General features: G+C 31.8%; 1 protein-coding gene across 3 annotated transcripts in view; it reads left to right on the forward strand.

Moving 5' to 3' along the window:
- GFPT1 (glutamine--fructose-6-phosphate transaminase 1) overlaps positions 1-25,080 on the forward strand; it is a 62,483-nt gene that overhangs the window by 23,248 nt on the left and 14,155 nt on the right. For 2 of the 3 annotated variants that reach the window (XM_031950618.1, XM_031950619.1), the window contains 7 exons: positions 470-523; positions 8,024-8,129; positions 10,053-10,216; positions 11,272-11,367; positions 13,749-13,846; positions 17,581-17,701; positions 18,146-18,303. In XM_031950618.1, the coding sequence (XP_031806478.1) occupies positions 470-523; positions 8,024-8,129; positions 10,053-10,216; positions 11,272-11,367; positions 13,749-13,846; positions 17,581-17,701; positions 18,146-18,303 (797 nt within the window). The remainder of the gene's footprint in view (positions 1-469; positions 524-8,023; positions 8,130-10,052; positions 10,217-11,271; positions 11,368-13,748; positions 13,847-17,580; positions 17,702-18,145; positions 18,304-25,080) is intronic. The other variant, XM_031950620.1, reaches the window with a different exon arrangement.

The raw sequence follows: 25,080 nt of genomic DNA on the forward strand, positions 1-25,080 counted from the left end.
CTGCTCTTGGAGTGAATGCCCTGGGCCTCTAAATGTGCTCTTACTTTTTTTAGGATGCTTTGTTTTTATCTTTTCTAATTTGCAATTTGCATTTGGCTTGCTTGAATTTGACTTTTAGGTGACTACTTTTTAATTTGTTTATTAACAAAAATGGAAATACATGAGATTTTAGAAAATTTCTGAAATTGCAGTCATAAAGCATTCCATTTTATTTTTCTCTGTTAACATGCACTGGATTTTATTATTTTAAATAATTTGTTTTAATATAAGCTATGCATTATTTGGAAAAATACATCCTCAGTGGGGGTTAATAGTATGGCTGTTCTAGAATATATTAGCTTGATTGATAAATATTTTTATTCTGCATGTTAATTTCTTCTTAGATTAATAGCTGATATTTTTGATAGTTTTATTTCTATTTTAATTTTTTACTATTCACTTAAGTGTCTTTTTCACATTGTACTTTCAGCTGTACAAACTATGGATCATTCTATTGATGAAATATCCATAAAACAGGAAAAAGGTGCCTTCTTGATATGTGTATATATATATTTATAGTGTATTTACTTTAATATTAAAAATTGTTATCAAAGAGAAAAGGAAGGGGGACTTAGAAGAACTAAACTGAGAACCACATCATTAATGTGTAATTATTGCTTTCTTTAAAAAAATAATGCAAATCTGTCACAAGGAAAGACATGAAGTAATCTAAAATTTAATATCCAATTCAGTTCTATAGATAATAGTTTCTTTTACTTACCTTTTTAAAAAAAATAGCACATTGACTTCAATCAATAATATCATTTAAATTTTTCTTAGAATGCTGATTTACAAGTGCTCTTACAAGAGCCACACAAGTTATCTAGTATGGATGTTATAATTTTTATTTTATAGATGAGGAAACTCATAGAAGCTGACTTACAGTATCCAGTGCTTAGCACAGTTCCTGGTATGTATTAGATGCTTCACAAATATTAGTTGATTGATTTATAAACAGTCACATGGCTACTAAGTCCTGGAACTAAAACTTGAATCTTGGTCTTCTAAAACTGCTTTAAAAAAAAAAAAAAAAAAAAAATATATATATATATATATATATATTTCAATGGCATTTCCTCCCCAAATACGTACAAAGATAGTGTTCACTGCTCACTTTTGCAAAATGTTGTGTTCCAAGTTTTTCTCACGATGCTCTTCCCCCTTCCCACTCTCTCCCCTTTCCAAGACACCAAATTATAGGTTAAATATATTTCCACATTTGTCATGCTGTGCAAAAAATAAATCAGATCAAAAGGGAAAAAAACACAAGAAAAAAAAAGCAAAAAAAAAAAAAAAAACAATATCAAAAGGTGAAAGTACTGTGCTTTAATCCACATTCAGTCTCCATATTTCTCTCTCTGGAGGTGGATGGCACTTTGTATCACAAGTCTATTGGAATTGCCTTGAATCACTTCATTGTTGAAAAGAGCCAATTCCATCACAGTTGATCATTATATAATCTTGTTATTGTGTATGTAGTGTTCTCATTTCACTCACATCTGTCCATGTAAATGTTTTCAGGCTTTTCTGAAACCAGCCTGCTTATCATTTCCTATAGAGCAAATAATATTCCATTACATTCATATACTATAACTTATTCAGCCATTCTCCAACTGAGGGGGAACCACTCAATTTACAGTACCTTGCAATTACAAAAGGGTTGCTACAAACATTTTTGCACATGTGACTCCTCTAGATCAGTACTTTTTTGTGACAATATCACTTTTGTCCCTTTTAGGCATGGATCTTCTGGTTAGTAAAGAGAACTTGAACCTAGAGCTTCTAGATCTGTTAACCAGTTGTTCCAGTGGTATAATGTAATACTTTTAAAATAGAATTTTTAGAAATAATGAAAAAAATATTAGTAAGGCTCAAGAAAATTTGGAAAAAGAATGTATTGTCTTCATTAAATAAAGGAGTTAGCAGTGCATTTTGGAGATTCTTTTAAATACTTAAGTACAGTTAGCTTTTAGAAAAAATAAAATTAAAACTTGGAAAGGAAATATAATAAGATGCAGAAAAATATTTCTGATTAACAAATCAGGTTCTATTTTTAAAAATCTGGCTATTGAGATTAGAAACAGCCTTTGCCTGATTTCTTAAATGTTACCTTCATCTTTGGTGGAAAGACTATTTTATTTTTTAAGTAATTGTTAATGTTGGTCTACTTTTTTATTAAAATTTACATATAGGATATATGTATATAGTTTTTGTAAGAAAGTTATGTGACTATGTCCTGATGATGCCAGAAACATTTCCACATTAGTCATGTTATGAAAGAAGAAAAGAACAAAAGGGAAAAGTCACAAAAAACCCCCAAAACAACAAAAAAGTGAAAATAATGTGCTTTGATCTACATTCAGACTTCATAGTTTTTCTCTGGTTGCAGATGTTATTTTCCATCATGAGTCTTTTGGACTTATCTTGGATCATTTATTGCTGAAAACAGAGAATCAGTCATAGTTGATTATATCACAGTGTTATTGGGTATAGTGTTTTCCTGGTTCTGTTCACTTGACTCTGCATCAATTCATATAAGTCCAGGTTTTTCTGAAGTTTGCCTACTCATCATTTCTTATAGCACAATAATATTCAGTTACATTCATATAATATAACTTATTCAGCCATTTCCCAACTGAGGGGCATCCACTCATTTGCCACTACAAAAAGGGCTGCTACATACATTTTTGTACATGATGTAGGTCTTTTCTTATCTTTTGTTATCTCTTTGGGATACAGACCCAGTAGAGATACTGCTGAATCAAAGGATATGCACAATTTATACCTTTGTCCTTTGGGAATAGTTCCAAATTGCTCTCTAGAATGGTTAGATTAGTTCACAATTCTACCAAAAATGAATTAATGTCCCAGTTTTCCTACATCTTCTCCAACATTTATCATTTTCCTTTTGTGTCATATTAGCCAATCTTATAGGTGTGAGGTGATGCCTGAGAGGTATTTTAATTTGCATTTCTCTAATTAGTAGTGATTTAGATTATTTTTTCATATCCTTACAGATATCTTTAGTTTCTTCACTTGAAAATTACCTGTTCATATGCTTTGACCATTTGTCAGTTGGGGAATGACTTGAATTCTTATAAATTTGACTCAGTTCCCTATATATTTGAGAAAGGAGGCCTTTATCTGAAACATTGGCTCTAAAAATTATTTCCCATCTTTCCATTTTCCTTCTCATCTTGGTTGCATTAGTTTTGTTTGTACAAAAAACTTTTAAAATTTATATAATAAAAATCATCCTTTTTTTTATTTCATACTGTTCTTTGTCTCTTGTTTGGTCATAAATTCATCCCTTTTCCATAGATCTAACAAGTAAACTGTTCCTTGCTCTCCTAATTTACTTACCGTATCACTCTTTATGTCTAAATCATATACTCATTTTGACCTTAATGTGGTATATGGTGTGAAATGTTGATCTATGCCTAGTTTCTGCCATACTATTTTTCAGTTTTCTCAACAGTTTTTGTGAAATGGTGAGTTCTTATCTCAGAAACTTGAGTCCTTTGGTTTCTCAAGCAGTATAGATTACTGTATATATATACTTCTGTGTCTTTGTAGCTTATATAGTCTACTGATCTGCCACTGTATTTTTTTAGCCAGTACCAAATGGTTTTGATGATTGCTGCTTTATAATATAGGTTTAGATCTGGTATTGCTAGGCCATCTTCCTTTCCATTTATTCCCTTGATAGTTTTGTCCTTTTGTTCTTCTAGATGAATTTTGTTATTTTTTTCTAGCTCTGTAAAATAAATTTTTTTGGTAGTTTGATTGGTATGGTGATGAATAATTAAATTAATCTAGATAGAGTTGTCGATTATTAGCTCAGCTTACACATGAGCAATTGATATTTTTTCAGTTGTTTAGATCTAACTTTATTTGTGTGAAAAGTGTTTTGTAATTGTGTTCATATAGTTCCTGGGTTTGTCTTAGCAAATAGACTCCCGAATATTTTATATTGTTTACAGTTTTTCTAATGGAATTCCTTGTTCTGTTTCAGGCTGCTAACCTTTGTTGGTAATATCTAAAAGTGCTGATGATTATTTATGAGTTTATTTTATATCCTGCAGTTTTACTAAGATTGCTAATTATTTCAAGTAGTTTTTAGTTGATTCTGTAGGAATCTGTAGTATATCATCATGTCATCTGCAAAGAGTGATAATTATCTATTCTAATTCCTTCAATTTCTTTTTCTTCTGTTTTTGCGAAAGTTAACATTTCTAGTACTATGTTGAATAATAGTTGTAATAATGGGTCTCCTTGTAATAATGATGTTATTGGGAATGCTTCTAGCTTATTCCCATTATATATAATGCTTGTTTATGGTTTTAGATAGGTATAAATTTTTTTTTTGCTGAGGCAATTGGGTTAAGTGACTTGCCCAGGGTCACGCAGTCGGGAAGTGTTACGTGTCTGAGGCCAGATTTGAATTCAGGTCCTCCTGACTTCAGGGCTGGTGCTCTATCCACTATAGCAACTAGCTCCCTCTAGATAGATATACTTTTAAGGAAAGCTCCCTTTATTCTTATGTTCACTAGTATTTTTAATAGGAATAGATGCTATTTTTTTTCCAAAAGCTTTTTCTGCATCTACTGAGATAAACATGATTTCTGTTGGTTATTGATATGGTTAATTATTTTGATAGTTTTGCCAATACTGAACTAAGCTCGCATTACTGGTATAAATCCTAACTGGTCAAAGTGTATTATTCTATGATAAATTGCTGTAATTCTATCAAAGTCAATTTATACCCACAACTTTCAAGTATAGTCCTTCTAATTGCTCTTATAGAGATACAGTTCTTAAGAATTAAAAGTATCATCTTAAGAAGTAGGAATATAAATAGTTCAGCCTTATTGAATACCATTTTTTTTCTTTCCTGTGTACCCTGTTATGCTTATATTCAGTCTTGTATTTGAAGACCAGATTTTCTGTTTGGCTCTTGTCTTTTCATCGGGAAAATTTAAAAGTCCCCCATTTCATTAAATGTCCATATCAATTTTTCTGGATTGTTGATTCTTACTTGTGATCCAAGCTTCTTTGCTTTCTGGTATATCATATTTACAGCCTTTTAATCTTTTAATATAATAGCTGCTTTGTCTTGTGTAATCTTGACTGTGGCTACTTTATATTTGAATTATTTCTTTCTGGCTACTTGTAGCATTTTCTCCTTAATCTGATAGTTCTGGAATTTGACTACAACAGTCCTTGAAATTTTCATTTTGGTATCTCTTCCAAGAAGTGATTCTTTCAATGACGATTTTACTTTCTGGTTTTAGGATATCAATAAGTTTTCCTTGATAATTTATTGAAAGATGGTGTCCAGGCTCTTGTTTGATCATGGCTTTCTGCCAGTTCTTTTTGATTTTGTGTGACTAATTCTTGATGTCTCATAATCATTAACTTCCCCTTGCCCAATTTTAATTGTTAAGGAAATATTTTCTTCATATCTTTTGAATCTCCTTTTCCAATTGGGCAATTCTACTTTTAAAAAAGTTGTGTTTTTTTTTCAGTAGCTTTATTATTATTATTTGTATTTGGGAAATTCTGTTTTTTAAAGAATTGCTTTCTTCAGGAAATTTCTGTGCTTCCTTATCCAAGCTGTTGACTCTTTTTCATTATTCTCTTGCATCACTCTCATTTCTTTTTTTTCCCCTACCTTTCTTACTAGATTTTAAAAATATATTTTGAGCTCTTTCAAGGGGATTTTTGGGGCCTAAGACCAATTCCTATTCCCCTTTGAAGTGTAGGTATTTTCACATTGTCATCTTGTTCTGCTTGTTTTTATTTTCCCTGTTAGCTTTCTATGATCAGGGTTTCTTGTTGATTTTTGCTCTTGGGAGTGCTAGAGGTATAGTCCTAGGGTTTTATACCAAGTACTAAGGGATCTGGTCACTGGCTTTCTGGGCTAGTGCTTTTGGAGCTGGCAGCTTTCTCACTGTCTGGGATGGCCTGGCTTAATCATGCCTGTTGTGCCCTAGGTTCTGGGACTGGCGGTTTGCCTCTTATGCTGGGGCTGGAGGTCTCACAGCTGGCTGTGCCTATGGCATTAACTTGCTGAGTCTAGACCATGGGGCTTCAGTTGCCTGAATACCATTTGTGCTGAGCTGGGCTATATTCCCGTTTTACTAAAGACTTTTTTCCCCCTTTACTAAAAAACTTTTTAGTTGTATTGGGCTGGACAATTGTTTCACTTAATCTTTTTGTGGATTCTTTTGCTCTAGAATTGCTCTAGAATTCTTTAAGAGGCTTGAATTAACATTGTTCTTAAAGGAAACTGGGGAGATCTTAGGTAACTTCCTGGTTTTTTGCTGGTCCTCTTGCTCTGTGAGTGTTGGCTACCAGTCATCAGGGAGTTTTTGGGCACCATTTGAGTACAAATGTGGCTTACCTATGCTACTGGTTTTGCTTTTAAAAAGACAAGACATCTTTCATAACTAAAGGAGAGTTTCTTGTAGTGACTAAAGTAAATGAAAGGAGGGAAGACTTTGGGTTTAAAGATAATCCTAGTCCTTATCCTGTCCGTTATTGTTCTATAAAAATGTAATTGGATTTTAAAAAGTTCTGTCATAAAAAGAAATTCCCAATGTTCAAAGTTGTGTAAGTCTTTTAAAAATATATACCAGATTTATTATATCAGCACTAGTGGTGCTAAAAGTTTAAATCACCAAATTATCTTGAAAAACAAAGAGCTTGTTAGTTTGTTCACAGAAGCTATGCAATAAATGGTTGTTGAATGAATGAACAAAACATCAGATGTATTAAGTTATACAAACTTTAAAAGTAAATTGAATTGGTAGAAAGCCATATTTACACACTAAAGATGTGGTATGCAGGCTTAAGAACTGGAAAAGAAATCTCCATGCATGCTTTAATCAAGAGTTGGGTACTTGTTTGAAAAATTAACTCTCAACCTCTTCTGGTCGTTTCTTCTTCATCCCCAAATTTCATAATTACAATATCAAAATAAATAATGAATGTGGGATATACATTGGTGGCTTAGTTGTTTGATCTTCCTTAACTCTTTCTTAAAACAAACAGAACCACCGTTTCCTCTCAAAAAAACCAACATGAAGTCAATTTTGACCTTAAACCATAATTATTTGATGTTGGGAATTTACATATTTAAAATTGCATGTCTCATATACCTATATACATATACTTTTTTATAAATATATATAACAAGTGTATTAAATTTTCATGTAAATAATTATTAATCTTTTGGTCTGTCTTGCAAATAGTTGAAGAAGATTATTTTGCCAAAGAATGGCAGTGTTTCGATTTGGCTTGCTGTTACAATTAACACTAAAATAATTGGTGTTTTCTTGATTTCTTTTATCTTTTTTCTCTTTACAGATAGTAGGGAAAAACCCTTTTGTTTCATTTCTTTTGCTTATTATTTTTGAGATTTTTGTATATAATGGGCATAGCTAAAATTTGCCTTTAAATGATGGTTTTCTGTTAAACTTTCCACAAATTAGGTTTTTTTAACAGATAATTGAAAAGAAAATATTATTGATTGTTTTTGTCTTTCCATGGAAACATTCTGATTTATTAAATATAATATTTAAAATTTTTGTTAAGTGTGAAAAATGGAAGTGAAAACATATATATGTTTTTGGCAAAAAAAAACCCAAAATAAAACAGCACCTTCATGATGCTGAATTTACACTTAAACTACCTAAAATGTTAAAAAGGTGACACAATTATTGAGAATTATTTACAATTCAATAAATTGTATTATACTTTGCATGCTCTCCTCCTTTTTATTTTGATAACCCAGTGACATAGAAAAAAGGTGGTTAGCACTACAGTCTGGAGGTCTTCTTTTATTGCCTGTTGAGCAAAATCTGCTGAGACAATGCTGAAATTGCTTCATGTTGGTAGATAAATAAGGGTTGTGCTTGAAGATTATATTTAATTGTGTTTCTTTAAGTATATGAGATGATGTCTGCTCATAATATCCCAGGCAAAGACAAGAAAGGAAGTTGTAGTCTCTCTCGGGTGGACAGCACTACTTGCCTTTTTCCTGTTGAAGAAAAAGCTGTTGAATATTACTTTGCTTCTGATGCAAGGTGAGCTTCCACTATTGTTTCAAAAAAAATTTTTTTTAATGGTTTAATGTCTTAGCAAAGTCATATCCTTTGTTGTAAGTTTACTCTGACCTTGATCCATTTTTTCTCTTTCCATTTTTTTTTTCTTTTGGCAATCTCATCTTGTATTTCTGTGTTTAATTGTCACATTTTTACTGATAACCCAACCTCCACATCTGTGTATACCATTCTTGATGAGATTTTGGTTCCAAATCTCTAAATGCTTATTGGATATTTATTCTCATCTCATAACATATGCAAAGAGATAATGAATGCTCTTAAATCTAGGTTTCCTCCTAAGTACTTTTATTGGGTTAATAGCACAACCATTCTCCTGGTCACTTGGAAGCAATAACTAGTTTATCTCCTTTTCTAATTATAGATATCTTGGTAATGTCTTTTATACCATTTCTTACATACAGGTTTTTGTTGGTAATGTGTTACAATATAGTTTGCAGACACTCGCCATCCTACTTGTTTATTGGGCTGTTTATAATAATTTTTAAAAGATTTCTCTTTTTTCTCTAATTTGTAGGCATATAACATCCAGGAGATTATTAAAGTTGAAAGAAGGAGCTTTTATAGCAACAAGCAATTTGAAATATTTAAAACACTGAATAATTATATAAGTATAATTCAGCATATGCTCCTCTTCCTCCTTACATTTTGGGGCATACCACATTGTCTGTCTTTGGTATTTATCTAAGATGGTTTTATTAATGGACTGTTTTGTTTAGTTGTCCAGCCTGGTTGTTTGTCATGAAGGGTTTCACCAATCTCTTTCACATTGCTGTGACTGTTATAGAGAAGTTATCTTTGAAGTTTGATGTAATTGGTACAGTATCTTTTTTGAATAAGAAGTATTAGAGAATTTTACCTCTATAGGAAATTCTTTATATATTTTTTGAACTCAGGATATTAAAAAAAAATCTAAAAAAATTAGGTGAATATATTTCTCTGTTTAGCATTTTAATGTTATTTTCTCACGGATTGTTTATATTGTCCTCTGTGGTCTCATCTGTCATACTCGTGTGATTTTAATGTGTATATGTAAAACAGTGTGTTTTTTCTTCCCAATAACATTTTTTCCGGCTGAGTCAATTACTTTCTCAAAATCAATAATTATTTAATAGAGTAGGATCTTACATTTGTCCTACTGCTTTTTCTACTACTTCTGGAATTGTGAAGATGTGGTATACTATAAAAATTGTGAAAGCCTTACTGATTTAATTTTTAGGAAGATTTTATAGAGATGAAAAAGAAGGATATTAGTAATTTCTGATGTCTTTTTGATTGGGGGGCACTATCATTTTTCCCCCTTTTCTTTGGAATTATTCCTTTTGGAGATTTCTTGAGAATTGCTCCCTGAATATCTTTAAAATTGGATCTCCTGTAATATGACTTCCTTCTGGATGGGCAGTTGATTTTCTCAACTTCGTTATAAGTGCCATTACCATTTCTCACATAGTATATTGGTACAAAATGGTAAAGGCTAAATTTGATGGTTTTACTATTAGACTATATAACTAGAAAAGAGGCAGCAAACCTTTCTGTTTTATATTTGTAGTATAAAGAGCATGAGATTACTTACAAATACCAATATAAAAATTGAAAGAAACCTAAAAAAATTCTAGGATAATCTGAATTTGAACCAGAAATTTATATTTTTTAATTATTTATATTATTACTTTGAGAAATAAGACATAATCTCAAAACTTAAAGATTTTCTATTAGATCCTGACAGCATTTTATATGTTATTGATGCTCAGTTGCTATTTGTTGAGTGAATAACTAGCTTCTTCAGATAGAAAGCATAGTGAGGTCTGATAGAGGTTTTGTTTCCTGATGGAGGGCTCACTGACTGTATAGTTAATCTTTCTATTCCAATTCCTTACATTTTTCTAGTGCTGTCATAGAACATACCAACCGTGTGATCTTTCTTGAGGATGATGATGTGGCAGCTGTGGTGGATGGTCGTCTTTCTATTCATCGAATTAAACGTACTGCAGGTGATCACCCTGGCCGAGCTGTACAGACATTACAGATGGAACTACAGCAGATCATGAAGGGTAAGTTGTTTAGTTTCATTTTTTCCTTAGGGAAAGGTAGAAACATTTCCTAAGTGCCTACAGTCAGTCCCCAGTTTTATCAGTGGGTTATATTGAATGAGCACCTTTATAAATCATTTAATATGGGTGGAAATTCATTTTGGCATTGAAACAATGTTTTACATTATAGTTAGATTTCAAAGACTTACTGGGAATCAAAATATTTATTTAACTTGAGAAGATTCATCCTGATGTATTATGTCATATATGTTTATTTAGGATTCATTTTATCTTCATATTTGTATTTCATTGCATCAGAAACCAACAAACTATTTATAATGTTCTTTCTGTGGGAAAATGTGTTCCTATTTTGATGACAGAAATCACAGAATTACATTTCCAACATTATATGTTGGAAGAGATTTCAGCAGTTATCTAGTCTAGGCCATATATAAAAAGACTTCACTTATATTTGAGGACCTCCATCTGCCACCTCTTGAACTACTTTTAGATCTTTTCCACTTTTGGATAGTTCCTTTGTTAATAAGTTTTTCTTGACATGAAACTTATTTGGTAGCAGAATAATTCTATTTCCTTTTCCACAATGATAACTCTTCAGATTCTTGAAGAGAATAATCAGATCCTCACTGTAACAATTTCTATATAGTTATGCTTCCCCCTATTTAATACATGTGAAAATGATTGTATTTTCATATTGCTTATTTGCAGACACATGCATTTTTTTGAAATGACAAATAACTCTACTCTTTATTATATATATTTTAATAAAAATAATTTATCCTGTGCCTCATTTGTTCATTTTTCTTCTAGAATTTTTACATGAAAATTGTGCTAATTCTTTAGATCCTTACAATTGAATATTTTGCTCCATTGTTACTCTCTAATTTCTTATACTTAGAAACTTTAAATTTTGGGAATGGTTTTCAAAAATGCAACCAAAATCTAGTTCCTTTAATGTAATAATGAAATATTGTTTGAAACTTTCTAATTTTTCTTTACTTAATGTATTGATTTCCAGATTGTCCTCATGATGTTATAATTTGCTTTGCTTATAGGCAACTTCAGTTCATTTATGCAGAAGGAAATATTTGAGCAGCCTGAATCTGTTGTTAACACAATGAGAGGAAGAGTCAACTTTGATGATTTTACTGGTAATTAAGTATATATTTCTTTATTAATTTAAAGGTACCTTAGTTATTGTGAAGATGCAAATAGGTATTATAAACTCCAGTGGACTTTGTTTATTTTTATAATAGATATACAATGAAGTACAAACCTATTTTTTGGAAAAAATTGTTTAAAAACCCGTCTGTTCACAAGGAACTTATTATCAGAACTTAAACATGTCTTTATTCACGTCTTGAAATATTAGGGTGGAGAGGATGATACCTTTGAAACTTGATTAAGGCAATTTTAAGGCAAATAAAAAGAAATATAATTCCAGAATATGTATCTAGTTCATGAAATTCCTTAAAGGAGTGGAGTGGATACAGGTAAAAGATACAAATAAATATATATTTTTATTATTATTATAGCTTTTTATTTACAAAACATATGCATGGGTAATTTTTCAACATTGACCCTTGCAAAGCCTTTTGTTCTAACTTTTCCACTCCTTCTCCCCACCCCGTCCAGGTGTAGTCCAATATATATTATATGTTAAAGTATATGTTAAATCCAATATATGTATACATATTTATACAGTTATCTTGCTAAGAAAATCAGATCTAAAAAGAAAGAAAAAAAATCTGAAAAGGAAAACAAAAAATGCAAGCAACCAATAACAGAAAGAGTGGAAATGCTTTGTTGTGGTCTACCCATAACAGAAAGAGTGGAAATGCTATGTTGTGGTCTACCCTCATTTCCCATAGTTCTCTCTTTGGGTGTAGCTGATTCTCTTCGTTACTGAACAATTGGAACTGGTTTGAATCATCGCATTATACAAATACATATAAAAAAGATTTTGGGAAATTTTGTAGCACCATAAATGATTATTAAGAGTTGGGATATAAGGCAGCTAGATGGCACAGTGGACAAAGCACCAGCCCTGAAGTCAGGAGGATCCAAGTTCAAATCTGGTCTCAGGCACTTACTACTTCCTAACTGTGACTCTGGGAAAATCACTTAACCCCAATTGCCTCAGCAAAAAAAAAAAAAAAAAAAAAAAAAAAGAGATATTCTTAAATTTTTTAATTTTTAAGGATCATATGAAAGATTAGGATTTTATATTTTATAGTTGAAACTGAATTTCTATGTGTGCATATTTGATAGATTCAGCATGTAACTTTCAGTTATTCACTTCTTGCTTGTCTGTGTTTCTTGCTTCCAGTTGTATTCTCTGCATTAAAAAAATGCTTCAGTGACCTTTCATATTTTAGGGCAACCTTAATTGCTATATTCCTCTCTTTTTACCCTCCTCTGCACTGAAGAAAAACAAAGGAAAAATGTAACAACAAATCCCTACTTTGTTGTATTACAAAATTTGATTCCTTTCATCTTGAGTCTTTTATTATTACTGATATGGGGGATCTAGCAGATTTCATCAGTGCTCTGGAATTGTGGTTTGTCATTGAATTGATCAGAGTTCTTATATTTCTCAGAATATTTTTCTTTAAAATGTTGTTATATCAATTCTTGCCCTGGTTCAGCTAAGTGCTATTATTCTTGAGGTGGAAAGGGAATCAGTGAGTACTTTGGAGTGGGAGAATCTGATCATAACCTTAAAAGATGGGTATAGAGATAAAGACATATACATTTAAAACAGTGAGAACAAAGGCATGAGGCAGGGATTGGGCTGATAGAATGGTTACTGATTTTGTTTGACTGTGATTTAGTGTGAAGGGGAACAGTATAGAGTAAATCTGAAAAGTTAAGCTGTAGTCAAATTATATAGATTTTTGAACCAATTTTCTGTAGGCTAAGGACAAAGGAACATCATTGGGTTTGACGACAGGCCTGTATTTAAAGATTTTTGGGTGTTGGTATAACATGATCAGATCTATGCAGTTTATATGGCAGCAGTATTGAGAGTATATTGGATGAAGGAGAGATTTGGATTAGGATTTGATCCTTTTAATTAGTTTAGTTAGTAAGGCCTGTAATATTGGGGGTGAAGGAAAGGTGGGAATGAGAATGGAAATGATGAATTTTGTAGAAGTGAAATTAATAATATTTAATATTAGTAATACTGTTTGAGCATAATTGGGAAAATAGCAGTATCATGATCCTAAGAAGTAAAATGCCTATGAGCTGGTTTCTCTTGAGGATAATGAACTGCATGTTTTTGAAATTTCCTAAAATTTGGTTTGTAATTTTCAGGAATTTGAAAATGTTTCCTTGATATGTTATATAATTAAAATTTTTATTTCAGCAGAAAGAGTATTTTATATTTACTTGAAAAATCTTGATAGAAAAAATCATTTTGCTTTAGAAAAAGACTTTTAAAAAAGTCTTCATTGTTTTTGGCAATATAAATTCTTGAAATGCTATCAAATGTGACACTTTAAAAAATGTAACTCAATCTTTATTTCAGTAAATTTGGGAGGTTTGAAAGATCACATCAAAGAAATACAAAGATGTCGACGTTTGATCCTTATTGCATGTGGAACAAGTTATCATGCTGGAGTTGCTGTAAGTGGTTTCTTAGAATTTCAGTTGCATTTAACTTTATTGTATATTTTGAATTTCTCTGATATTAGCCATTAATATAACTTTGCAAAAGGTAATGTTATTTTTCTCATTTAAAAAAAATTTAAAACTTTAAAAAAATATTTTCCTCATTTTTGTTGCAAAAGTGAAATTTGACTCAAAAATTTAAAAGCTGCTTCAAGATACTGCAATGGTATAGGTTAATAACTTAGTCCAGAAAAAAACTAACTTTAAAAGCACTTATAGAATAGTAGAATCTGTAATGTTGGTTTCATGAAGGGCACAAAAGTAAAATCCCTGCTGCTGTAGGGAAAAAAATCCTTTTCTCTTTATCCCTGCTTTCTTTTGAGAATCAAAGAAACTCCAGCAAATTTACTTCATGAAAAAGCTTTTTATGTCTAAAAAATATCCTGATTTTACTAAGAACTTTTTTGCCATGTTTATATTAATACTAGTATCACAACAATGCTGAGTTTATTTTTAGCATGGAGCCCCCAAATTAAAAGGGTATTTTTGGTCCAAAAGTAGAAATTAGATTTTAACTAGTGTCTTACAGTGTTAATATTTTTATTAATGTTTCTATTAAATAGTTGGCTTATGATAGTTGATAAAAATCGTATATGAGCTCATTAGTGTTTTTCCAAAAGTAATCCCGTTCATTCTTGTGATTTTTTTAAAAGATTGTTTTGATAAGATTTGATCAGGTAGATGGTTCATAGATTTTTTTTTCTCCCCCTATCAAAATGATGTGAAAAGTTAAAAAAGTCTGAGAAGGTATGATCTAGTTTTTCCCTCTGGCTGGAGGTAAGATTGTATTCAGACCATTCCAGAAGGAGTAGCTGCTCCAATGCTTCCTATGATTTTATTGCTTTGGGGGGAGAAAACATAATATTCCATTTGTAACATAGTAGTTTTCTGTTAAAAAGAACAACTCATCCATTAATATAGATCTTTGTTTTGATAAAGCTGTTTTTAAAATGTTAAAATTAATTAACCAATCATGGATTTTTTCCTCTTACCTGAAAAATTTCTCTAGATTAGTATGTATTCCAAAGAATTAGCATCAGTTAATTGAGCTTTAGATATTTGAAAAGAAAGCATTACTTTTGCTATATTTTGCACATGCATACTTTATTTATAAATCACAAAATAACATTGATGCATATTAAAAATAGGAATGATCAGAGCATTATTTTTAGATGAAATATTTAAGAACTTTATGGTAATTTTCTCAGAAGGAAAATCCTGTGTTATTTTTATTAAGGTTTTCTGCCTTATTAGAAAATTCTTATTTTAGACACAGGTAGTATAAAATCATACAAGTATTTCAAGAAGGCAGCAAAACCTTAGATGTGAAACCTTGTGAAGTGTATGTATTAATGGTGAGGCATAGAAGGGGAGGTTAATTTGTTTTATATATTTTGAACATGCATAGCTTTTTTGTAATAAAACAGAACATTGATAAATGTGATAAAAATATTATGAAGCTAAACTAGCTTTCTTTTCTAAATTTTAGATTGTGGAGAGTCTTGAATGCCAGAATATGGAATTTCTATTTTTAATTGTAGGATAATGAAGGTTTTTTTTTTTTTTTTTTAAATAATCTTATCCGATTTTAATAGGATTAATTATAATAATGTTGATCCATTAAAGAAAGTGAAGATGCTGACTTCAATTTCCCTCACTGGCATATCACTATGTCAAATCATAGTCCCAGATCCTGTTTTCTTTTCCTCTTCTAATTATTCTATGGATTGACATTAGAATCCTCTATGTATTATAATAACATATCACAAATGCTATGTCTGAGGGAAGAAGTGAATGTCGTACAATTGGAAGGGATTTACAGGAAGTGAAAAACTCACTTGTTTGCTTTCATTGTATTTTGGCATATTGGAATTTTTGTATGCACTATGTGGCACCTGATTTACATATCAGAACTATAAAATATTTTTTTCCATAGAAGAAATTTGATAGATTTATAGATTACATTATCTGGTTGTAATATAATAGGTCCTTATGAAATTGACAAGAAGCTTTAAAAAATTCCTGCAAAAGACCTTTAGATTGAGGATATAATACTAATAGTTATGGAGCTGAATTGACACTTCTAATAAAACAGTGATTTATTAGATCAGACAAGAAGTTAGCTAAAAATATTTCAAAATTTCAAAGATAATTATTTGAAATGTGAAATTATGATATGAAATCATTAATAAACCTTACTCTGAAGCAGTGGTTCTCAAAGTATGGTGTAGAGAATCCTGGAGATCTCTGAAACCCTTTTATATAGGGTCTACAAATTCAGAAATAGTTTTTATTTCCAATATGGTAAATGCCTATAAATATAATCCAGATAAACAAAAACTCTTTGGAGAGAACCTCAATAATTTTTAATAGGATAAAGAAACTGAAAACAAAAGTTTGAGAACCACTGCTCTAAAGTGTATATATTGTGCCTTAAAATATTAGGTAATGATAGTATGAATTTTTAAATGGAAAAACAATATACATATATCACATATTTTTATACTTAAAAAAACACAATTTGGAGGTACATTTTTCTAATCTGCTTAATTTTTTTCATAATGAAGAATTTTAATAGTGTTAGAGCCTATTTGTTACAAAGATTTAAAAAAATGTAATACTTTCCACTTAGTTTTTCAAGAATAACTGATACCACCTTAGATGCACATTTACTAAATGAATTTGGGTAAAAATCTTTTTACAATTGGTGGATGGTATTAGAAAATGAACATCATGATTTAATAAGTGCAGTTAATTATGCAGTTCTGTTTGGATTTACTTATCATTGTTAGGTATTTTTTCTCCCCAGATTTGGCAGCCTTTGAAATTTCATTGTAATTAACTCAGTTTTTGAATCACTTATGAGAAGTATTCAAACATATCACTCTGTGGAAAAATAATACTGATATTAATTTTTAGTGAACAGAAAAGTTTTTTTGTAATATTGATAAAATATTGATAAAGTTGATAAATTAAATAATTAAAAATTTCTGCATGTAGTATATATATGTATACATAACACACTATTGCATTGCTATGTAATTTATGAATATTTTATCTTGCTTTCTTTGTATGCAGTAACAAATAACTGATAAATGAGTGATCACAGAAGCTAAGGGAAGGAAAAGATCAAGGGAAGGTGAAGACTGGGAAAAAAAGCCTAATTATTAATAGATTTTCATTGGAGTGTGGAATTCGAATTGCACGGGACTGAGGAGTAAGGGAATACAAAGAAAATAGTACTTTTGAAAAGTTTGGTGGTGAATAGCAGAAAAATAGGGTAATCTTTTGATAGAGTAGCAGAATTAAGAGAATTGTTTTTTAAGGATAGTGAGATATTATAACCATTTTTATAGGCAGAAGTCAAGGAACTTCTTCATGGAGAAGCAGACAATTGGAGAGCAAGGTCACAGGAAAGGAAGGCTTCTCATGTTGAGACATAGGAAAGAAAAAAATGACTTAGAGCATAGAGAGAATGGAGGACAGGAGATAAGAAAGAGATTTTCTATCAGCTTTAGACCTATTGTCAATAAATTAGAAAATAATATATCTGCTGAGATTTAGTGGGAAAGGTCTAAGTTTGGACTTTGAAGAGTAAAGAGAAGATTCATAAATTAATAAATTCCAAATATTTAAGTGGAAAGAAAGATATTTAAAACATTGAAGACTATATGATATCTCTCTTATAGACTCGTCAAGTTCTTGAGGAGTTGACAGAATTGCCTGTTATGGTGGAACTTGCCAGTGATTTTCTGGATAGAAATACTCCAGTTTTTCGAGATGATGTTTGCTTTTTTATCAGTCAGTCAGGTATGTTCATTTAGAATTTAATTATATATTTGAATTTTTATTTTACCTATATTGGAATACTTTAAATAATATCTTATTTATAATGATTCTAGCGTATTTAGATGGCAGAAGATAGTAAAAAGTACAATGGTTATTTCTAATGATATTTTGTATAACACCTGATTGATTTTTTTTTTTTTAAATTACAAAAGGAAATAGCATAAAGAGCTAAATTTAAGATGATTCAGACGGAAATATAAATTTAAGATGACGGAAAGAAAAATGAAAACATGATTTATGTTAATATTATTTACTCTATAGGAACAATTTATTTCACTATGAATAATAATTTAAGGAATTTAGTTAAAACTTATGAATTAATGCATGTAAACCTTTTGTAATTATTTTTCAATATCACAAAATAATATATAAAGGTATATTTATTGCACTTTCCTTTTTAAACAGGAGAGACAGCAGATACATTAATGGGTCTTAGATATTGTAAAGAGAGAGGAGCCTTAACAGTTGGAATTACAAATACTGTTGGCAGCTCCATATCAAGAGAGACAGATTGTGGAGTTCATATTAATGCCGGTCCAGAGATTGGTGTGGCCAGCACAAAGGTAAATTGAATTGACTCTTTCTCATATGATCAGAATATTTTAGGAATACCACATTGTGATGACCAGGTTAGCACCCTAGATACTTTAGAATCAGCCGGAGTCAGAATCAGCAAAAGTCCTTGATCTTTATTCTTTGTGGATATGAACAGAATGGCCACACGACTTGAGAGGAATCGCTACACCAGTCCAGCCAGGAATGACTCTGGTTTTCTCACTACACCCTGTAAATCCTTCACCCAATCTCTCTATCATCCAACAGATAAAGCCTGCACAGAGTAGTGGGCAAGGTCATTATTTCTCCAAGCATATGCTAATAGAGTATTGTCCAATTGGTAATTAGCCTTAAGTGCTTGGACCTCTGTGCATCAACTAAGTTTCAGCCCATTACACCACATTTAGGATTTTGATTTTTTTTTTAGACTTTTAATGTGATTAGTACATAATATTTGGGCAGTGTATATGTCATGGCATGTAATATAATCTTAAGAAAATAGACAAGGACAAGGAAGTGATACAATTTAAATGTTTGGAACTCAAACATGCACAGAATTTAAAGCTAATTTTCTTTTTTTCTTTTTTTTTTGCTCATAACTAGTAAGTTTCTTTTATTATTATTATTATTATAGTTTTTTATTGACAGAACATATGCATGGGTAATTGACCCTTGTGATCACTTCTGTTCCAACTTTTCCCTTCCTTCTCCACCCCCTCCCCTAGATGGCAGGCAGTGTCATACATGTTAAACATGTTAAAGTATATCTTAAATATATGTGTACATATTTATATAGTTCTCTTGTTGAGCAAGAAAAATCAGATTTAGAAAGGTAAAAATACCTAGGAAGAAATGCAAAAAATGCAAGTAGTCCACACTCATTTCCCAGTGCTCTTTCGCTGGGTGTAGCTGGTTCTGTTCATCACTCATCAATTGGAACTGAATTGGATCCTCTCATTGCCAAAGATAGCCACTTCCATCAGAATTGATCCTCATATAGTATTGTTGATGAAGAGTATAATGATCTCCTGGTTCTGTTCATTTCACTTAGCTTCAGTTCGTGTAAATCTCTCCAAGCCTCTCTGTATTCATCCTGCTGGTCATTTCTTACAGAACATAAATTTAATTTTCGAATTCATTTTAATAAATATTGGTTGTACTGTTCTTTGTCCTGGAGATACAATATAATACCTGTCCTGAAGTTGTTTACATTCATTTAGGGATCAAGGAGGAAGTAACATAATGGACATAGAACTAATATATAAGATTAAAGGAGAGATCCAGACAAATTGCTTTAGGAATAATTAAAAGAGAAAATGTTTTCAGTTGGGTAGATAAGGGAAGGCAGAACAGGAGAGATGGCAACTGAGGTTGAATTTTTTTAGTAGCTTTTTGTTTTTCAAAGTACATATAAACAATATAGTTTTCAACATTCATCTTTGTAAAACCCTGTGTTCCATATTTTTCCCCCTTCCTTCCTCCCTACCTTCCTCTTTCTTAGACAGCAAGTAATCCAATATAAGTATAATTCTAACTGAGTTGAATCTTGAAGAAAAATGAGGATTCTCATAATCTGTTTCAGGAGGGAGTATACTGTGCAAATGTACAGAGATGTAGGAGATGACATACTGAATTCATGAAACCACTAGTAGGCCTATTGAACTGGAATTTAAGAGTGCTTAAGGTAGGAAGAAAAGTAACAGGAAATAAGGCTAGTAATGTAGATTGAAGCTAGATTATGGAAGGCCATAAATGTTAGATCTAGGTATTTGTATTTTAGTTGCAGTAGAGAGCCTCTGGAGGTTTTGCAGTTGGAAAATTACATGTCTAGATCTGTGTCTTACTAAGATTTCTTTTGCAGTTTTGTGAAGGTTGAATTGTTTGGGAAAGAGACTATAGGTGTTGAAGCCAATTAGGTTTTTACAGTATAATAATGAGCTGAACTAGAGCAGTGGCCTTATAAATTGAGAGAAGGGAATGAATGGGAAATTTGTTTCAAGATTAGAATCAACAGGACATGGCAGTTAATCAGTATTAAGGAGTGAGGGAGAAACTAGGTTACTGTAATGGTGATGTTCTAATGGACAGAAATAGATAAAGGAGAGAGTGATTGGTTTACAGGGAACAAAGGATAAATTATATTTTGTACTTTTTGACTTTGAAGTGTTAGTGGTACATGGAGATATACAGTTGGCAATGGGAGGAGTAGGACCAGAGTTTGAAAGATTTTACTTCTGGATTATATTATGTATTTATTTATGGGTGTGTGGGTGTGTGTACATGTGTCTGTGTGTGTGTATGTACATACGCACAACACACCCATAAATAAATACATAATATATACATACGTATGTGTATATATGTACATATATATTTGTGTGTGTGTGTGTGTGTGTGTTTTAGTCATTTATATAGAGATGAATCTATTGGAATAGATCACCAAAGAAGTTTTGGGAGATGAGAAGAAGGACCAAGATAGAATTGTGGGTGATATCTATGTTTAGTGATCAGAAAATGGATGGGAAAAAAAGAGACTTAGAAGAAACTGCTTAGATAAATAGGAAAATCAAGAGAGAGAAGTGTCATTATAGAAAAGAATGTCTAGGATAAGGTTTTTTTTTTTAAGTCTTTTTTTTTTTTTAATATATTAAAGTATAAATTAAATACAAAATAAGTATATATGACCAAACTGTTATTTTGCTGTAAAAAAAAGAATTGGACTCTGAAATAATGTACAATTAGCCTGTGAAAGAAATCAAAAATGTAGGCAGGCAAAAATATAGGGATTGGGAATTCAGTGTAATGGTTCTTAGTCATCTCCCAGAGTTCTTTCGCTGGGTGTAGTTGGTTCAGTTCATTACTGCTCCATTGGAACTGATTTGGTTCATCTCGTTGCTGAAGATGGCCAAGTCCATCAGAATTGATGATCATATAGTATTGTTGTTGAAGTATATAATGCTCTCTTGGCCCTGCTCGTTTCACTCAGCATCAGTTCGTGTAAGTCTCTCCAGGCCTTTCTGAAATCATCCTATTGGTCATTTCTTATCGAACAATAATACTCTATAATATTCATATACCACAGTTTATTCAGCCATTCTCCAATTGATGGGCATCCACTCAGTTTCCAGTTTCTGGCCACTACAAAGAGGGCTGCCACAAACATTCTTGCACATACAGATCCCTTTCCCTTCTTTAAGATCTCTTTGGACTATAAGCCCAGTAGTAACACTGCTGGATCAAAGGGTATGCAGTTTGATAACTTTTTGAGCATAGTTCCAAATTGCTCTCCCGAATGGCTGGATGTGTTCACAGTTCCATCAACAATGTATCAGTGTCCCAGTTTTCCCACATCCCCTCCAACATTCCTCATTATCTTTCCCTGTTATTCTAGTCAATTGACAGGTGTGTAGTGGTATCTCAAGAGTTGTCTTAATTTGCATTTCTCTGATTAATAATGACTTGGAGCATCTTTTCATATGGCTAGAAATAGTTTGAATTTCTGTGTCTGAGAATTGTCTGTTCATATCCTTTGATCAATTGGAGAATTTCTTATAAATTAGAATCAATTCTCTATATATCTTGGAAATGAGGACTTTATCAGAACCTTTGACTATAAAAATGTTTTCCCAGTTTATTACTTCCCTTCTAATCTTGTCTGGATTAGTTTTGTTTGTACAAAAACTTTTCAATTTGATATAATCAAAATTTTCTGTTTTGTGATCAGTAATGATCTCTAGTTCTTTTTTGGTCATAAATTCCTTCCTCTTTCACAGGTCTGAGAAGTAAACTATAAGATAAGGGTTTTATCAGTGGAATGTTGAAAAATTGTTTATAGAAAGTTATGTTAAAAACAATAGTTAATGTCTGTTTCAAAGAATAAGTCACATACCTACCACATTTATTGAATAGCTACTGTATATATACACTATTTTTTGGACTATGAATAAAACTATGAAAAAATAGCATAGTCCATACAGTAAAAGAGCTTCTTAATTTAGTTATGTGTGTAGGAGGACATAGATTAGGGGTACCTAAGTTTCTGTATTGTAAGGTTAGTATGTGAAAAATAGATAGGGAGTGGTCATATAGAGTGACATTGATTATTTAAGGAGGGAGAGAATTGTTAAACCTAATTATAACTCCCTGAGTCTGGTGATTTATGGAATGAACAATATTGATCTAGGGATTATGAAGTTCTAGAATTATGAAGATAATGGGAGCCCTTTAGGAGCATTGCTATTTAATATTTGGTGATAGAAACATTAAGGAGAATATAGGAGGGGTGTGTGTGTGTGTGTGTGTGTATGGCAAAAACAATTAATTAAGAAAAAGAGTCCTGGGACCACCTGCCAGACCCCTGATTCTATGTTCAATCTATTGCCAAAGCTATGGTCCAGTGAAGCAGCCTTTACAGGAGGTTCTCAGCATCCCCACAGATTGCTGACCAGCTGCTGCCTGTAGATCAGGGGACCAGCAGACCTCAGGCCACAAGGGATCCGTACAGGGGGAATAGGAGATGATTAAGAACCCAAAACTCCCGAGCCTTTCCAGACTACAGCTTTCAAGCTGGGCCCTTTAAATTCCAGGGAAGCCACCTCTGTGGAGATGTGGTCTGGCCACTTCTGTGGGTATAGTAACCCCAGTTACTGAAAACCTGGCAAAGAACATTCTTGCCACTGAAGTCCTTGGTACTGTCAAATAGTTCAGTGTCATAAGCTAATCGGGTTTTATCACTAGGATTAACATTAAAGAAGTATTATGATCTTTTTTTGCCATTGTACCCCTCAGGACCAGTTGAGACCTATGTCAGCTCTCTCTCCTATTACAATGTGAGCTCCTTGAGAGCAAAGATTGACTTTTCTGTTTGTATTTCCATTACTTAGTAGACTACTTTGTATATGTCACTTAATATATATATTTTAATTAACTAATTGTTTTGTTCAAAATGTAGATTTTGGATTCTGGAACATGACTTATTTGAAGATAATCTAATCAAGAAGGTTATAAATTGGGAAAAAAGGGTTCAGGAGAATAATTCCTAGATAAATCTAGCTGAGTGAGATACGAAGAAAAATTATGATCCAGGAAGAGCAAAAATAAGATCTAGTAATTTGTTGGAAAAAATAGCTTGCATAAAGGAGAGAAAATGGTACTTAATGTTCTCAGATGACCAAACACAAGTGGAAAGATTATGAGTTACAAAAGAAACTATGTTAGGAATGTATGATGTTATTTTATCTTTAAAACTTGACAGTATAGATTTAATACTGAAACATTGTAATGAATGGATAGATGTTGTTCAGAGGAAGCTGATCAGAAAGGAAGAATGGCAGAGTAGAGATGAAGATGTCAAGACCCATTCACTTGAACCAAAATTGATGAATGTAACTGAGGAGGCATGATGGGGAACATAAGTAAGGATTAAGGGAAAGAGAAATAGAAGCAGTGATATATGTCACAAATGTTTAGGCAAATCAAAGAAATGGATGATGAGTTTTTGACACAAGTTACAAATCTGGCGTGGAAACCACTGCCAGATATAGTATAGATAGGGGCTTAGCAGATTAATATTTAAGATTCTTCATTAGTTAAAAATACAGTATCTAGTAAATTTTTGCTTATATTGTCAAGGAGAAATTATGGGAACTGCTACTGTAACATTTTGGTGTCCTGGAAACAAACATTTTACACTCTGGTCCAAAACCCTGACTTCTACCTTGTCAGTAGCCAAGAAGAGAGAGATGTGCAGTGCATTTTGCTAATATTAACTTATGGTTATATGGATCTTGATTGTTTACAAAAGTACTTGCCTTATTAACATTCTATGAACTGGGTAGTGTAATCATTATTATCCCCATTTTACAGATGAGGAAAAAAAGATTGAGTTGAACTTTCTACTGATGACAACCCCCCGCCCCCCAAACCCCTTGTATATTTTCTTAGTGATAATTAAAAGTTAGTGTGTGGGGTGTCAGTAAGTTATGACTTTCATGTCCTAACCTTAAGACTTGGAAAACTGTTGCAAAGAAAACTTTGTTTAAGGGATTAGATCTCAAATTTATCTTTGTTCATGATATAGAGGAGCAAACATTTTTAAGTGCCAGGCCCTGTGCTAATCACTAATATAAATGTTTCTCATTTGATCCTCACAATAATTCTGTGAGGTCGGTGCTTTCATTTTACAAATGAGGAAAGTGAATCAAACAGATGATACGCAATTGCTGAGCTAATGAGTGTTTGAGGCCAGATCTGAATTTATCTACCCGACCCCGGGCCCAGTGCTCTTTCCATTGTGCCCTAGCTGCCTAATCATAAAATCTAGGGAGCTCTATCAAATCTAGATTGATAAAGTGGCACCAGAGTAGAATTCTTATCTCATAAAACCCTTCCTGAACTTTGAGCTGACAATAAAATTCATACATTGTTAATTAATGAGAAGATATAGAATTCAGGCCCTGATTAGAATGGAATGTAGATAAAAGTTACTGAGTTCACCATGTATTTATAATTAAGATCCAGTGTTAAGTAGAAATATCACTGTTCATCAACTTAGAGGCACATCTGGGTCATAATATTTAAAGCTTAAAGGAACTTTCAGAAGGCTTTTAATGTAAGCTCCATATTTTATAGATGAGATCACTGAACTTTAGTGAGATTTTTTTCCTTGTCCTAACAACATAAGTAGTAAGCATCTAAATTAGATTTGAATAAAGATCCTCAGAATTCAAATTTTGTACTATTTCCTAATTCTTCTTCCTACTCTTTTCACTCTTGATTACATTTAG

Source organism: Sarcophilus harrisii, chromosome 2 (genome assembly GCF_902635505.1).
Source record: "Sarcophilus harrisii chromosome 2, mSarHar1.11, whole genome shotgun sequence".
Lineage (NCBI taxonomy): Eukaryota > Metazoa > Chordata > Mammalia > Dasyuromorphia > Dasyuridae > Sarcophilus > Sarcophilus harrisii.